General features: G+C 38.9%; 1 protein-coding gene across 7 annotated transcripts in view; it reads left to right on the top strand.

Annotated features, from left to right (window-relative positions):
• The window catches only part of NSD3 (nuclear receptor binding SET domain protein 3), a 52,122-nt gene that overhangs the window by 24,278 nt on the left and 11,381 nt on the right, over positions 1 to 16,463 (top strand). For 5 of the 7 annotated variants that reach the window (XM_056362794.1, XM_056362791.1, XM_056362795.1 and 2 more), the window contains exons 8-19: positions 210 to 310; positions 2,740 to 2,785; positions 3,367 to 3,497; positions 4,063 to 4,191; positions 4,873 to 4,999; positions 5,409 to 5,606; positions 6,198 to 6,368; positions 10,608 to 10,757; positions 13,136 to 13,292; positions 13,876 to 14,078; positions 14,529 to 14,641; positions 15,422 to 15,691. In XM_056362794.1, the coding sequence (XP_056218769.1) occupies positions 210 to 310; positions 2,740 to 2,785; positions 3,367 to 3,497; positions 4,063 to 4,191; positions 4,873 to 4,999; positions 5,409 to 5,606; positions 6,198 to 6,368; positions 10,608 to 10,757; positions 13,136 to 13,292; positions 13,876 to 14,078; positions 14,529 to 14,641; positions 15,422 to 15,691 (1,796 nt within the window). Of the gene's footprint in view, positions 1 to 209; positions 311 to 2,739; positions 2,786 to 3,366; positions 3,498 to 4,062; positions 4,192 to 4,872; positions 5,000 to 5,408; positions 5,607 to 6,197; positions 6,369 to 10,607; positions 10,758 to 13,135; positions 13,293 to 13,875; positions 14,079 to 14,528; positions 14,642 to 15,421; positions 15,692 to 16,463 lie in introns of those variants that run through there. The other 2 variants (XR_008825990.1, XM_056362796.1) reach the window with 2 other exon arrangements.

Genomic DNA, 16,463 nt, shown 5'->3' with positions numbered 1-16,463 from the left:
GCTGATCTCTTTGTCAATGGAATCAGAACATGTTGTCTGCAACCACAGCACCAGTTGGCAAATAGCTTGGAACTGAACTTAAAAATAAAACATTCAAAAGAGGAAAAAGTCTTGGTTTCGTTACTTTATCTGTTAATTTGGTGGTGAACATCTTGCTGTACCTCAGAAATACAAGGAATTGTATAATGGAAACCTTTTTCCTTCTTCAGGTTCTGTAGAAAAGAAGCAACAGAGAAGATCGATTCGAACCCGCTCAGAGTCTGAGAAATCCACTGAAGTTGTGCCAAAGAAGAAGATCAAAAAGGAGCAGGTTGGCTTCCTCCATGTAGAGAGTTAAAATATATTGTATTCATAAATGTTGTGGCTTATATTGGTGCCTTTTTATTTTTCTCCATTTTTTCCCCATCGGGTTTCGTTTTGGACTATCCTTCATGAAATCCCCTTGTCAATACCATTGCTGTGACTCTGCTACTGGCATCTTCACAGTATCAGTCAGGCTATGGAAAATGGGAACTCAATGATGCAAGACTCCTAATGAACCTGCCATGTTTACTTTGAGATTTCTGTTATGAGCAAAATGATTTTGTTTCAGTAATTTCTATTTGATGGAATTGCCACCAGGTTCCTTCCTTTTGCTCTTGATTTAGCTGCTGGTTTGTGTTGAGGTTTTGTTTTTCAAATGAAGTTAGACTGATTAATCTGACCACTTTTGAAAATGGACTTTAAGAATGATTTAATTTAAAGATGAATAGTCAGACTCATGTTGGCAGACATCAGCAAAACAGATCTTCTGGGCTATACTTTTTTTTTCCTTAAGTAGATCTAACATGTACAGGGCATTCCTTTAATCTGGATGTCAGACAGACAAATGTTGTTGCTTTAAAAAAAGTTATAAAAATTCTACATGGAAATGAGTAGGAAAGTTCAGTGGATGGACATTAATATTAAAAACTGAATACACGTCTTTTAACAAGTTTGTCAAAGTTGTTGGTTCTTTTCCTTACATGGTTGATTCTCTCTCTTCAAGGGCCTCTCCACTTGAAATTTTTGTATAAAATGTTTCATAGCATAGCTTTTACCAGTGAGAGTTTTTTAAAAGGGACAGTCAGGCTAATGATTTATATGGGAAGGGGGAAAATTGTTTTTATCTCTTCTACTTTAATTTATTCTTTGCCCTTTATGCTTTGTTTTGCACTTCATTCACTTCAGAGATTGAAAGTGGACCCAGTTGCGCGCTTTTTTTTTTCATATTTTTCTTTTGATGCCATAGTATTTACATGTGTGTTCAGCAGAAAAATGCTCTAGATCTAGAAAGTTTCTTGCTGAAGCTTTAAAGCAACTTGTTGGACACAAGATCTCTGACATAGTCTCTTAAGCCTCTTGTCATGAGGTGTTGCAGCCTCCCTATTTTCAAATGAGTTATTTTATGTTTGTAAATGTTTCCTAATTTAACAAAGGTATAAGAACCAACAATATGAACTTCATGGATCCCAGTTAGCTTTGCTTGCTTATATTATCTAGCTAACTAAGACTATGAACATTAAAGTGCTTTTCTCAGGAAAAGTATATGACTAAAATTTAAACACAGATGCACTGTAATGCGCATAACCTTGAATGTATTAAGTTATATTAAAAAAAAAAAAAATCTTACTAACTTCTTACAATTATGCAACAATATTTGTTACCCAAAGTCAAGTTTTCTTGCAACTGATTCCCAAATTAGTCTGCAACAACTTGGTATAAAATTATAACTGGAACAAGTACAGTTAATGGGAAAAACAAAATGTTAATGCTACTGTTACAGTGACTAGTGGAGAAATAAAAGTGATTGTTTAGATTTTATATTTGTATTACGAAATGTATCCTATACAAATCCTTCTATTGTATGTTTTTACCTATTGTACAACAAAATAAAATATTTTTTAAAAAAATTATAGAATAATCCTTAAATATTTACTAAATGTGTTTCTACATGCATATGTAACCACATTGTAAAGCAATAACTTGTAATTCTTAACCTTAAAAACAGGATATTAGGCAACAGCATTCTTCTAGAATTATTATACAGTCGCCAAATTCTCTCGTGTTACATGCACATTGGCAGAACAGTTTCTAAACTTACCCTTCTGATACACGATCGAGAACTTGGAAGCGCTTTTGCAAGATTGTAAACTTGTCTGCTTAAGTGTGTACTGACATTGAGTTTCCAGCTGTATAGAGCTCTGCAATGCTGTGTGCCAAGTCCGGCTCGCCGTCGCTGGGTGCCTTGCAGCACTCTATACAGAGAGAAAGTCCGTTCCCAGGAGCTCGAGAGTGCATGCTTGGTGGAAGTGCCTTAAGTGGCAATGCATTCAGTGTCTCACTAACCTGAGTGTCATACTGTTAAGGGGAACTTGTGCTTACACAGGTGTGGGGTTTTACAAAAGCATCAGGGTTGGCTGTCAAAACAAACCCCGCTCCTGCCTGCTGGACACGGATAAAGCTTTGCTGTCATCTTCATGCCCAAAGGGAGTGATTGGAAAGGACCTTGCTAGTGAACGTATGGCTGCCTTGTCTCCTGGCATTCAGCGTAGGCAGCTAGGATTAAATCCAACAGGACACGAAGGCTGACACTAAGAAGGGGATGACAGACTACATCTGAGTTCAGAGATGCTAACCGCTTAAACTTAAATGTTTTCTTTTTAATACTAGGGAGAAAAATTCCTCTGGTTTTAATTATGGATTTTCCTATTCAAACAGGTTGAAATGGTTCCACTGACAGCAGTGAAGACAGGATTGCAGAAAGGTGAGTTACATACGAAAATAAACTATTAAAACTGCCTGGCTCATCACACTTCGGCAATGGTTTTCATTCTATGTAAACTGCAGAGGTCTTAATGCTTTCTGGTGGTGATCGTGATAGATGCTGATTTTAATTTATCATGTGAGGGTTTTTGGGGTGTGGGGTGGTGGCGTTTGTACGTTGCTAGTTGGAAAGATAGTGTTTGTTAATGTGCTGTAAGCACACAATAGAAGTCCTTCTGGATGTTTCTTAGAAGAAAAAAAAAGTATTTGCTTAGCCATATATTAAAGATCAATGATGAAGAGGTAATCTCCTAAGGGTTTATCTTCTGATACAGACAATTTAGTAGCTTCCTCCACTATGTCAGCATGTTCCGAAACTTGGCAGAAGGTCTTCCTGAGGTGGTTTTCGGTTAATTAGCTTTTCAGGGAGAGTTAAACTAGTATCAAACTTGCAAACTGAAAATTAAGTCTAGCAGCTAAAGTACAGTTTCAGGCTCTCTCTCATCTTTCTTTTTTGTTTGTTAGTTTTAAGCAAAAAGTTGAGAACATACATTAAAACTAATTTTAGTATGTTGTGTTAAGGTGCCAGCGAGATTTCAGATTCTTGTAAGCCTTTAAAGAAAAGGAGTCGTGCCTCAACTGATGTAGAACTGACTAGCTCAGCTTACAGAGATACATCTGACTCTGATTCAAGAGGACTTAATGATTTACAGGTAAAGGCACATTGTTTCTCACAGGGACTTGTTTGTTTATCTGCCAGTATAATAATAAGCTTTTCAGTTGCCTACGTCTAAATACATGCACCCTGTATTTTCGACAAATTTCATGTCTTCTATTGTCTAAAAAATAAAGCCTCATCTTTTTCTTTCTAATCTCCTCCATTGTATTGATATAAAAAAAGACGCAGCCTTTCTTTATGAATTTTTCCTGCTTCGTTGTCTGGCAAAACATTAGTTTAGGTCACTGACTCTGCTCTTTGGTAGGTTGTTAGGTTCTGAGGTTTTGTGGGAATTGTGGGGTGCTGCTGTGTGGTGGTGTCAAACTGAGAGGTGTCTGGAAAAAATAAGCTATCTTTATGGGTTTTTGCTTGCACAGGTAAAAAGAGATGTCAAGAAGGCAGCACTTCTGGTACCATTCTAATGAAATTCAGCAACTTTCAGGGACTCCTGTATCTCTTGACATAATGATCTTTAATCAGTGGTGACAAATATTTTTTCACAATGTGGTTGTCCTTTGGAAGTGTCTTGTTTGAGTGCCTTGGATTTTTCCTCTTTGTAGGGTAGTTTTGGAAAACGTTCAGACAGCCCATCAGCTACCGCCGATGCTGATGCTTCTGATGTGCAGTCGGTAGACTCTAGCTTATCCAGGAGAGGAACTGGAACAAATAAAAAAGACACTGTTTGTCAGGTAAATGATGGTAATGACAAGAAACAAATGCTAAAGATGTATCATCCATTTCTATTAGTTTGAGCTGACAAAACTTTTCAAATTGCACTACTTTGTTTTAACCATGTCTCATAATTTGACATCTCCAGAGAAAATATCAAAGCTCTTAAGAGTTTTTGCCCCAGAAATGATTCATAAGCTGTCCTGCATGCTAGAAAGCTCAAAAGCTAGAAAGTAGTAATTAATCCATACTTGCTAGCATAAGTAGAAGATGTAGATGTCATTTTCTGCCCCATTTGAAGATTCCAGATGGTCTTTCAGGATAGGGCAGAGTGAGAATTTTCCAGTATTTTGGAGGAAAAATCCTGGAATCTTCTGGCCAGTTCCCTGATCAATAGTAAGGGAACAAGCTGCTCTTGTCTTCGGGTGCATGAGAAAGAGGAGTTCAGATGGATCATGTAGTGCCTCTCCTATCTCTGTCCAGGCTCACGCTGTTGTGAGAGCAAGGTGTTGAAAGTGCTTGGGTTGTCTTCAGCCCAGAGACTTACCAGGTCTGCTGTGGGACGTAGGCCAGTTCTCCTGCCTATCCCAGCTCTGAGAAGATTTCAGCCAGTTTCTATTCTTCGTTAACACCCGGTAGTCATTTGCATTGAAGTATGTCAGATACCCTTTGTTCTCTGATTAGCTGTCTGCTTGTTTAAGATCTGCGAGACCTCTGGCGAGTCTCTGGTGTCCTGCGAGGGCGAGTGTTGCAGCGTCTTTCATATGGAGTGTCTTGGCCTGAAGTCCATGCCTGACGAGAAGTTCATCTGCACTGAGTGTAAAAACGGTGAGTGCCTTCCTGTGTCTGAAAAACTGGGCGGGATTGCCTACCCTGCTGGGGAGCCATATTCTGGTCAGAGCAAACTGTGATGGTAAGTGTCTGTGTTCTAACTGTGGGTTTGGGTTATTCTGTTACTTTTTTTAACCCCTGAGGCCAGATTCTCATTTTCCAAGTACCTTGTAAGAAAAAAATATAAATAATAAACTGCTTAGAGTTTTACTCAGAATAAGGGACTTTTATCTAAACGGGAATTGCATAGTTATTGTGGATTATAGTAACCAACTTACCCGTGTGAAGGGAAGGAGCCTGTGTTGCTCAAACCAGTGTAACTTTGCTTCAGAATGCTTTTTAACAACATCTGTATCTCGAAGAACTGGCTGTTACAGTTGGGCTTCCTTATTCCTTCTTTTACAAGGAGAACATACGTGCTTTTCGTGCAAACTTCCTGGCAAAGATGTGAAGCGCTGTTCTGTCAACACGTGCGGTAAATTTTATCATGAGGCCTGTGTTCGCAAGTTTGCCACTGCTCTGTTTGAGTCGCGAGGGTTTCGTTGCCCACAGCATTGCTGTACTGCCTGCTCAATGGATAAGGATATTCACAAAGCAAGCAAAGGTGAGAACAGAGCTGGCTTTGCACAGCATGAGGAAACCCAAATGCATCATCACAATAACCATGACTATAACTCTACTGTCTGTGATGCGGTGTGCGGCAAGGAACAAGGGTTTCCTTCTTAATGAGGTCATTATCTTCAGTCTGTCATGGGTAGGAAGACAGCTGGCAGCCTGAGACCACTGTTGAAGTATAGCTGGATCCGCAACACTTAAAGTCATCTTTTGTTGCTGGGTTTGGAAGCCTAGGGTTAGTAGTGCAAGGCCAAGGAATGGGGTTTTTTAGAAGGTAGTTGATAGTGGCCTGTGGAACAATTTTTTTTCAAGAAAAAATCCTTTTAGAAATTAACCAAAATATTTAAACAAAACAAGTAGACTCTAGAATAATTAAAACCATGTATTTTTTCTCAACGGAGTTTTAAAGTGAAAGTTAAGAGTTAACTTTTCTGAAACTTTTTTTTAAAATGTGAATGTTTGTTTTTAATCTAGTACTCTGATTGGAATAAAAAACAGCCTTGCATCTGTCTGTGGTGTCTTCTGCCATATCCTGACTCCAGGGTGACATGGTGCATTTTTCTGCATTTGTATTAAACAGGTCGCATGGTGAGATGTTTCAGATGTCCCATTGCCTATCACTCAGGAGATGGCTGTATTGCTGCAGGAAGCTTGTTTGTGTCATCCCACATTCTCATCTGTAGTAACCATTCCAAAAGGAATCACTCCTCATCAGCTGTAAATGTAGGCTTTTGTTTCGTTTGTGCAAGAGGTGAGCACGCTTGTTTTTTCCCCTGTTCTATAGTTCTGTGGTCACTTGTGCAGTTTAGTGATTAAAAATAATGTATTGCATAAAGAACCCCTCCCTTAGGGCTCTCTGGGATTTAAATGCTGCCTGTGATGATTTTTTTTTTTTTTTTTTTTTTTTTTTTGTCGAGAGTTCTCATGAGACTTCCACTTGCTATTTTGGTCCATAATATTCGATATTCAGAAACAGCGATAGGTGCTCAGAAGGCCTACTTGTTTTGCCAGTAGGAAAAAGTGGATGCCAAGCCCCCAGTTTCAGCCATTGCAAGCTGAGAAGGGATGCTTGTGTTACTAATCACTGTCAGTTAAGCAGAAGGGGATTCTTTCACCACTCACAAACTTAAAACTGTTTAAATTTGTAAGGCTGAAAGGATTTACTCATGAACTAGCAAAGTTAATTTTGATTTAGAACTACCATCACATTTGAGAACTTTGAAACAAAACCATTCGCAATACTGTATAAACAGGTTTCATGCTGGGATTTTCCATATGCCAAAGTTCTCTTTTCTTTTTCCTTCCCCCTCAGTGTCGCCCCCGCCCCCCCCCCCGACTTGTTGCTTTTATGGCTCTTAAGTCACTAGTCTTCTGTCAAATAGCAGGTTGAAAAGTTTCAGTGCATCAGTTGCTTTAGTCTCACAATGCAAAAATACCTTTGTTCTCTCAGATTAATCCAAGTGACATGGTTAGGTGTTTTAATAATAATATGTGTCTTATACAGCATTTTGGAAGTTTATGTTGGATGTATTCTTCTTAGCAGCTTTGAAAGCCACTAATAAGGAAGTGAAAGTGTTTGAAGTTACTTGTTTGCACCTGTGTTCATTCAGTTGGAGGTTTAGTATGGGAAGATTGCCTTGAATTTGCAAGAGCAGAGTAGTAAAGATGTCTGAATAGGAAGAAAAAGTTGGTGCCAGAACTACTTCCTTTCTACCTCTGTCTTTTCTTCCACTTTCCTCTTTCCCAAGTAATTTAGGAGCCATCACAAAGGATTGAGTTTAAATAAAATTAAAAAAAAAAAACCAACACTTCAGAAGCTCAGAGAGAAACAGTAAGTTTTAGACTGAGCTTTAAAAAAGGTCCTCTGAACATATAAAAAGATGTTTACAACATAGTTCAGTGTTTCTCCTTTTGTGGGCTTATTTAAACATTTTGGGGCCACCCCAACATGTGACATCAGCATTGCACAGATGTACACATGCAAATCTGACATAGTAAGTGTCTTTATGGTCTCTTATTTTAGGTTCTTAGGTAGCCCTATATATGTTTGGTGTTTAATTTTGGTTGATAAGTAGTATTGCATGTACAAATGCAGGGTCTGAACAACAAAACCAAGCCAGTTGCTGTCTCTTTGAAATAGAGCTAGCTGAAAATGCGTGATGTAGCATTCTGTTAGCAGACAGGTGTGTTGGGGCATTCTGCGTCAGACGTGAACTCTGAGAACAATGAATACCTATCCTTCAATATTATTAATTTAACCAATTCTTACACCCAAAAGTCCAACATAAATAAGTGGAAAGAAGTTGTTTGTTTTCTAGAGCTAGAGTAGGGTCATTAAAAACAATTTCTCTGGTGGGTGGAGCAGTTCCATAATATTTTCAGCACTTTGGGTTTATGTTTTCTATCTCAGTTGTCCGGAGTCAGTCTGGTACCAGGATCAGATAGAGGTTTATGACAGAAGAGTTTCTGTGGATCTTCCCTGGTTTGAATGTCAGATTAGAAATGTCTCTTAGCAAGGTCCAATGGTGGCTTTAGTCTGCCCCTGTAAGTATTTACGTGAAGAATTCTGTACAGTAGGATGATGTCTTGTCCTGCTCCTACATGAGGTAGGTCATGGGATCTTAGTTGTTAGAGCACCGTGCTGATGCGAGTGTTGCTGATCTTGGTTATCAAAGCTGTGTTTATACTGAGATGTGAATGGAAGGCAACGGCAGGCTTCTGCCGTTGAGCTTATCCTAAATATTTTGTTTTCTACCAATTTCAAAACACTGTTAAGCTGTAGTATCAAAATTCATGGCATTATACAAACCAGCTAAATAAATTTCTTTGAAGTTGTACTTTATTAAACCTGTGGCCAGCTACTACCGATGCCTGAAGCTGAGTTAAGATCTAAATATCATAGAATGTACTTGTATAATCTATGTACTACATAGATTATAAATCTGTAGTAGTTTGTTACAGATACGTATGAAGGTGAATCTCCTTGAGAATTCTGTGACACAAAGGTGTAAAATAGAGGCCTCCTACTTGTCCTGGGTAAAACCTATTTAAAAGCTTTGTGAAAAGGAGTACCTGCTATTTGGTATCCATCTTGTATATACATCACAGGAATGAAAATTTAGGAGTAGAGTTCCAAAACTGAATTACAGTAAAGGAGTTTTATGCTTGCTGAAGATGCAGACATGCATTTATCTCTAAAAAATAAATGAAGTGCAGAAGAAAACTTTCATGCTTTTTTGTTTTTTAATTGATTTGACATTGTTTTAGTAATTCTGTTTATACCTGAATCTGGCTTCATCAGAGATGAAACTACAGAAGTCTGTATTTTCTCCTGGCAATATAAGTAACCACTGAACCCCAGCAGATGGGATTTCCTGTCCTTTATAGTCTCTGAATTTTAGTTCTGAGAACTTGAAAAGTTATAAACTGCTACCACTGACTGAATCCTCTGTATTTTACAGCAGCTATGTACTTGTTCTACTAGAAAATTTTTGTGGGGTTTGTTTCTACTAGGCATAGCTGGAATCAGGAGCCAGTGTGCTTCACCGACGAAAGATTGTGCAAGGTTTACATTTAGCAAACTCCCCTGGATGGGTTGATTTGAGTCCTGTCTAGTCATATGTGGTCAGCATGAGGGACATAAGGTGAGGACAGCATCTGTGGCAGGAGCACTGACAGTACCTGCTCAGAAAGAAATGGGGAACTGAATGCTTTAGAAATACTTGGGCATCTCTGTGTGAGAATGGTTATTTAATTAGCTGTAGCTGATACCAGAAGGAGAGACTTTGTGCTTAGATGCAAAGCATTACTGAAGTGACAAAATGTAGATATGAGACAATTATAAAATATACAAACTTGCATATCATGAGGTACTTGAAGTACGGTATATTTTAAGACTTCTTATTCACCTTCCTGGAATATCTGGCATTAAGCACGTTATAGTTCACCTAATTGCATGTGTAGGTCATACTTGTTTTATGAATCCTCCCAAGGACATGTTTTCCAGGTAGGCTGATGCCATTCTCCTTACAGCAGTTTTTTAGGCACCCCATTTCAAAAGCTTCTCTACAGCACTCAGCTCTGCGTGTGTCCCACAAGGGAAAGAATTGGTGGCTGTCTTGGTAGCTCATCTTCTCTGTTTCTTTGGGTCCCACTTGCTCTGCTCTTCCCATGAATCTCTGGCCAAATGCTTCTGATCTGTAGCTATGGGGCTCCCACTGGGGCTGCCTGGCTCTTTGGAGCAATGAGGGAAAACTCTTCTTGGTGGAGAAAGACAGAGAAATCCAGACACATCGTTTGGAGAAAAGGCATGTAGGAGAATAGAGTGCTTGACTGCTCCAAAGCAGCAGTGGGAGGGCAGGGTTGGTGGAGCTTTACTTAAAATCAAACAGCATAGGGCAGAACTTTCATCTGTTCTTTCCCCTCTGGTGCCTTGCAGAATCACTGACCCCTCTTGTTATTTTTTTCCAATGCAACTATAAAGGCAAAACACTTTCATAGATAGTATCTGGGAGATAGGTTTGTAGTAAATGGGGTGGTGAGTTCTTGTATACTACGTCTGCTTTTTCAGCTTGTAGCCCCAGCTATCAGCATGACCTTTGATGCAGTGACCATCATCCCCCAGCTCTTCACATTAGCTTGCTTTTTTCATTTGGGAGGGAGGGTGGATCACACAGCTTTAAAATTCTTTGCTTTTCTTGTGCTTTTCTGTAAATGCACAAATTAAGAGTAAAAGCACAACTAAAATTCCACTTAGTAGCAGTTTATTCATCCTAAGTTTTTCCAGTTAAGTTTAATTCAGTCTCTCCAATACATAACCTCTTTCTTAGTGAAGAAACTTTCTGTCAGACTTTTCTTTTTCTTCGTTTTATCTTTTTTCCATTCACACACATATGCATTAGAGGTGTTCATTTGATTTATTTTATTTTCTCCTTTATGGAATCATGGGTAGTTTCATTGCAACTCATCTCTTTCTGTTTGTTTCGTATAGGGTTGGTAGTGCAGGATCATTCAGACCCCCTGTTCAGTTCATATGCCTATAAGTCCCACTACCTACTGAATGAATCAAATCGTGCTGAGTTGATGAAATTACCTATGATTCCTCCTCCTTCGTCAGCTTCCAAAAAGAAATGTGAGAAAGGTAACCAAAATAGTTTCTTTCTCTTTAATTTACTTTCGCTTTTTCTATTATTTCTCTCTCTTTAAATCAAATGAGAAATGTCTGCTTGTCAAGCACCACTTATTGCTTTTCAGTAAACTTCACTCATTGATTATTGTGAGCGTGTGTTCATGTTGTTGGCAACTTTTTTTTATTACAAAAGGGCTTAAAATAATTGCTGTCACTAAATTCTCCTTGAAAGAGGTTAAATCATTTTGTATCTGGCCTAGGCTATTCCAGCTTCAGAGAAGCTATTTACACAGTAATGTGAAGAGGAGGCAAATAGAGCTTGATACTGTTGCAGTTCAGTACTTACCAGGGTGATGTAAAACAGCTTCTTAAATTGATTTTATGTATGGAAGTATAGGGGGGATGTTCTGTTTCAGACCTTCTAGGTAGCTTATGCAGAGCCTGAGAGAAGAAAGGATTTTTCAGGTTGAATGAGGGTGGGTACTGTGTCCATCCAGAGGGCGGCCGAAGGGGGAAGGCAGTGAGATTTTGCTTGCGTATGTGTCCATTAGCCCTTGGGCCTCATGTTCCACCTCTGCTAGCATGGGACAGCCAGTGCTCCTTCCCTTCCTCGCAGGACAGGTACTTGCTTTCTGAAGCAGCGCCGCACGTAGGAATGGCAGGAGATGCTGGATCACGGGTGGACGGGCTTTCTGTCCTGTGCAGAAACCCCTCAGCTCCAGAGGAGAGAGGTCACTTCATTCTGGTGTGGGTGGTGCTGTAGCATCTCAGAATACCTCATGGGGAGATAACTGTTGTCTGTATAAAATACTCAGATGTAATATTTTATTCCCCACAGAAATTTGATTTCCCAGGAGTGTTCAGAAATGGTGCCTAATTAGCCATTCTAAAGTTAGGTTATTTTGAACGTTGCTAGGTTGATGGCTTTCAGTAGTTCCTGTAATTCCTGAAAACAAAAATTATTTTGAGCCCTCTGCTTAGCTTGAGCAATATTTTACTAATGCATCCTGAGAGCAAAGTGTTGGGTTTTTTTCTTGCTTAGCACTGAAAGTTTTGTTTGATTTTGTTTGACTTTTTTTTTTTTTTTTTTTTTTGCATCTCTCAGCATTTTACCATGTTGGATAGTGTTTCAGTAATTTACACTGGGTCTGTATTTCCTCTGAAATAACATTTGCAAAAAAATATTTTAACTTTTAAAATTTTATTATGGGTTTGGGGGGTTCTGGAAAATCCATATGGATGGATTTTACTGGTTTTTAGCAGAGGAAATACAGTATTGGTCATGCAACAGATTTGTTTAAGGAATGCTTATTGTGACATGCAACAAACAGTTAATGCAATGATCTTTTTGAAAGTCTATAGGTGGACAAGATTTTCTGATAAATGTTTGAAAGTTACCATTCACACTTTTGATACTGTAATTGAAAATTGCTTTAAATACTCTCAAGTCTCTCCCAGAATTTGAGACACACAAACTTGTTAATTTTTCAAAAATTTATATAGCTATAAAAGTGTGTGTATATATATAATTTTTTATACTTATATAAAATACTACAATATGTGTAATGTTTCCAGTCTTATTGTATGAGCTGCCTTGTTTGCTGAGGGTGGCTTAAAGATGTGCTGTGGCTCTCCACGTTTAATACATCTGCCAAAATACAAGCCAGCCAAAACAACTTTTGTCCAAATAAGTGTGAACTTCAGAAATTAATGTGAACCACTGCGCTAAGATTTCCTTTGTGCGCAAAAGCAGCTTTTGGGATGGGGACAACTTGGGTGATGTCTCATTCTGCATTATTTACTGTGCTCATACTGGCAAACTTTTCTTTTTGTGGAATAAACACACTTATTACAATTCCTTTATAATGTCCTTGGTACAGAAAAGCATTGATCAACCTATAGGCTCCGGGGGTTTCCATGCACACTAACGGATTGCTGGGGGATTCAGTCATAGCAATGTTGATTGAAAAAGTCTTTCTTAAAAATTTGGGGTTTTGTCATTGTTTTGGCTGTCACCAAAGAAATAAACCAGTTTTGGTCATCACCAAAGAAACAAAACCTAGTGGCACTACTTTCAGATGAAGGCTTCCTTTGGGAATGTTGCTGCTTCTGCCAACTTGCTTCATGTTTAAAAAATACTCAGCTGCTTTTTTGTGTATCTTTGATGCTGTTAAGAGCCACAGCTGGCACATTAGAGGATTGTGCTGCACAGTTGTTTTTTTTTTTTAACCAACATTGTTTACTTTGACTTGATCCCTTTCTTCTGCCATTTTTTTCTGTGGGGCAAATGAGAATGTAGAACAGACGATTTAAAATGAATGTCAATTGCTGTGCACAGGGAGAAGCAAATCCTTACTTCTATAAACAAAGCAGGGTTTCTTTGTTTAAAGGTGGAAAACTGTTGTGCTGTGAATCCTGCCCAGCTTCCTTTCACCCTGAGTGTCTCAACATAGAAATGCCTGAAGGATGCTGGAATTGCAATGACTGTAAAGCTGGCAAGAAGCTACGTTACAAGCAGATCGTTTGGGTCAAGCTTGGAAATTACAGGCAAGTCTGCAATTTTTGGTTTTTAATGCTTTGGATGTTTTTAATGTACTGTAGAATTACAGGAAGATAACTCAGAGCAGCTCAGTCTTCATAAACAAGAACTAGAAATACAGTAATTAATCTGCTTTGTGTCAGACATCAATGTTACATTTGAAATTAAATTCTCCTGCTTTTTCCAAGCAATGATGTATACTTGATTGTGCTTACATTTGCTTTATACAGCATAATAACGATATGGAAAACCAGAGGCTGTCTTAAAGAACCAAGATGTCCTAGCTTCTGTTTGCTGTTAGTCACTTGCAGGAATACAAGCATTTATAGGTGATCTTAGAAACTGGCTCTCATGCCACATATGTTCTTAAAAGGCTTTTCCAAAACTTTGAGTAAGAACTTCTCTTGTGTTTTGCACAGTGCTTCCCAAGTATTGCCAGCGGGAGCCTTGATTGCATAAGGAAGGAGTTCATTTCTTTAAGAAAGGAAAACTGGCTTTTATTTCTCAATCCAGTTAGGCAAACTCGGAAGCTAAGGCTGTGGTTCAGGGAACTTATATTTTCCTTTTCCCCCCCCCCCCCCTACTTTTCAGGTGGTGGCCAGCAGAGATCTGCAATCCCAGGTCTGTGCCTCTCAACATACAGGGCCTCAAACATGATATCGGGGACTTCCCAGTATTTTTCTTTGGTTCACATGACTACTATTGGGTACACCAGGGCAGAGTTTTCCCTTATGTTGAAGGAGATAAAAGCTTTGCTGAGGGGCAAACTAGTATTAACAAGACCTTCAAGAAAGGTAAAATCAAACAAAGTTTATAGTGGTTTATGACAAAAATTCCACGTGTTTGTGTCTCCATCACCACTTAACCTGCATGGGAATATTATGTGACTAGTGTTCTGTGTTCACGTAAAATTGCAAACATTATGCAGATCCCTTGACTGCAGATAAAAATGTTTCTTTAAGTGCCTACTCATTGTGTACTGTTGTGGGCAAGTTCATTTCTTCCACAAACTGGGAAATGTTAAGATGGAGCTTAGGCTCTGCTGCATGGGATCATTGTTCAGTACCTACTGAAAGGTACCTGATGATAGATTCATTATATACTGCAATAACTCATTTTTACCTTGTGTTTTTGCTTATAGAGCTCTATTCCTAGCTTTTTTTAAAAAATAAATACTTATGTGTATATATTTGATTAACAGCAGCTGGTGCTAATTTCTTTCTATTTTGAACTCCCTTACACAGCACTTGAAGAAGCAGCAAGGCGCTTCCAGGAGCTGAAAGCACAAAGAGAAAGCAAAGAAGCGTTAGAAATTGAAAGGAATTCAAGGAAGCCTCCACCTTATAAACACATTAAAGTGAGTTGGCTTCTTTCCTATTTTTATTCTATGCATGAATAAGCTATGCATTTAAACCGGTATTTGCAACAATTTGAGCTTAAGGAAGTTCAAATAAGTCATTTTGCTGTGCTTTGCAAGAATATTTTGTCTGTCTTACTGTGCTAAAATGTTTTATGGTACTGTATTCATGAGAGAGTTAGCAGCTGAAGAACACTTTTACCTAGGGTAGAATTTTGCTGGTTTGCAAGCTCATCTTAAGTGTCTTAGATACATGCTGGCTATTGCAATTCACTGAACTTTAACACTGACCTCAGCAGTAGTAAGAATATACTGACTGCTCATCCTACAGCAGACTGCAGCAGTTTTGGACACACAGGACTTGGTGGTGTCCCTTTTTAATTTTTTTTATTTTAGTTGGAAGAAATCCCAGTGATGTACTTGATCAAGGTTTGTGTGCTTTGAGTTCCTGAACCAGTAATTTTACTGGGGAGAGAGTCATGAGTTTTAATGTTCTTCAATTGTTTACTGTTGGCTTCTCTGAACAGTGTATGTCCCCAGGTAAGTTAGCAGTAGAGTGGCAACTACAGGCTGTAAAAGCCCATGCTTCTGCTGCAGAACTGCAGAAAGTATACTTGTTGTGACACACTGTCCTTCAGAAGGGTCTAGAGGAAAAACAACAGTGTAGTCAGTGTTCTGCCGCCTTGTGTCAGTTGATGATTGCCCTCCAATAAAGCTGTTAGGTCTGTGTCCTTTGTGCATCGTCTTCACAATTTATTCTTTTTTTGCTTCGTTCCACAGTCCAACAAGGTAATAGGGAAGGTTCAGATTCAGGTAGCTGATCTGTCAGAAATCCCTCGCTGTAACTGCAAGCCATCGGATGAGAATCCCTGTGGCCTGGAGTCAGAGTGTCTGAACAGGATGCTGCAGTATGAGTGCCATCCCCAGGTGTGCCCAGCGGGAGAGCGATGTCAGAACCAGTGTTTCACTAAAAGACTCTACCCTGATGCTGAAATCATAAAAACTGATCGACGTGGATGGGGTCTCAGGACGAAAAGGAGCATTAAAAAGGTAGAATTACAAAGGACATAGGTTGTGATAGCCATCAGCATGGTTTTATGTGAAAACACTGCAACTCTGTACCTCTAAGCAAATGAATACAAAAATGTCAGCCCTTGCAAGTAAATGCTTTGTGTTGAAAAGACATGAAACTTCTGTAGCTGAAGCAGTAATGGCAAAATCCACTTTGCTGTTTTGACATCAGTGTCTTAACCTTGATGCTTAGAGAAGAAAAGCAAGTTCCAGGTGACCGGGAATTCTGCTGGTGGAGGGAAGTGTGTTTTCTCACTGCCTGCAGGGCAAAAAGGTGGAAAAAAGTAGTCTGAATAATGTTCCCTAAATAAGGCCATTAAAGATGATGAAATCTTAAAGCTGGTGAATTATTTTGCCAGCCCTTTTATTTTTTTTTTTTTTTTTTTTTTCCTTTTCTTCCTCTTGTTTTTATCATACGGTCAGAATATGAGAGAAGCTCAAAGGTTGGATGGAGTTGGCTTGAATTGTGAGCCCCTTTTCAGGGGGCTATTAAGTCTTTCCATTTGCCTTTTCTTTTTACGCTGTTAACACAGCAACATGCTGATGGCATTTTCCTGTTAGCTGAATACTTGGAGTGGGGGAGTTTGCGGTATTCCTCATAGAGACATCTGGTACAAGTCAGCTTTCTCACCTGCTTGGCATTCAACTCTTCAGCCTGGATTTGTTTCAGAAGAACTCGCAGGACATTATTAATGAAATGAGGTGATCAGGCTGCATTGGATGACAAACTTCAAAGATTCTTAGAAGTTCA

Source organism: Falco biarmicus, chromosome 18, assembly GCF_023638135.1.
Source record: "Falco biarmicus isolate bFalBia1 chromosome 18, bFalBia1.pri, whole genome shotgun sequence".
NCBI lineage: Eukaryota > Metazoa > Chordata > Aves > Falconiformes > Falconidae > Falco > Falco biarmicus.
This window is presented reverse-complemented; position numbering and strand designations above follow the sequence as displayed.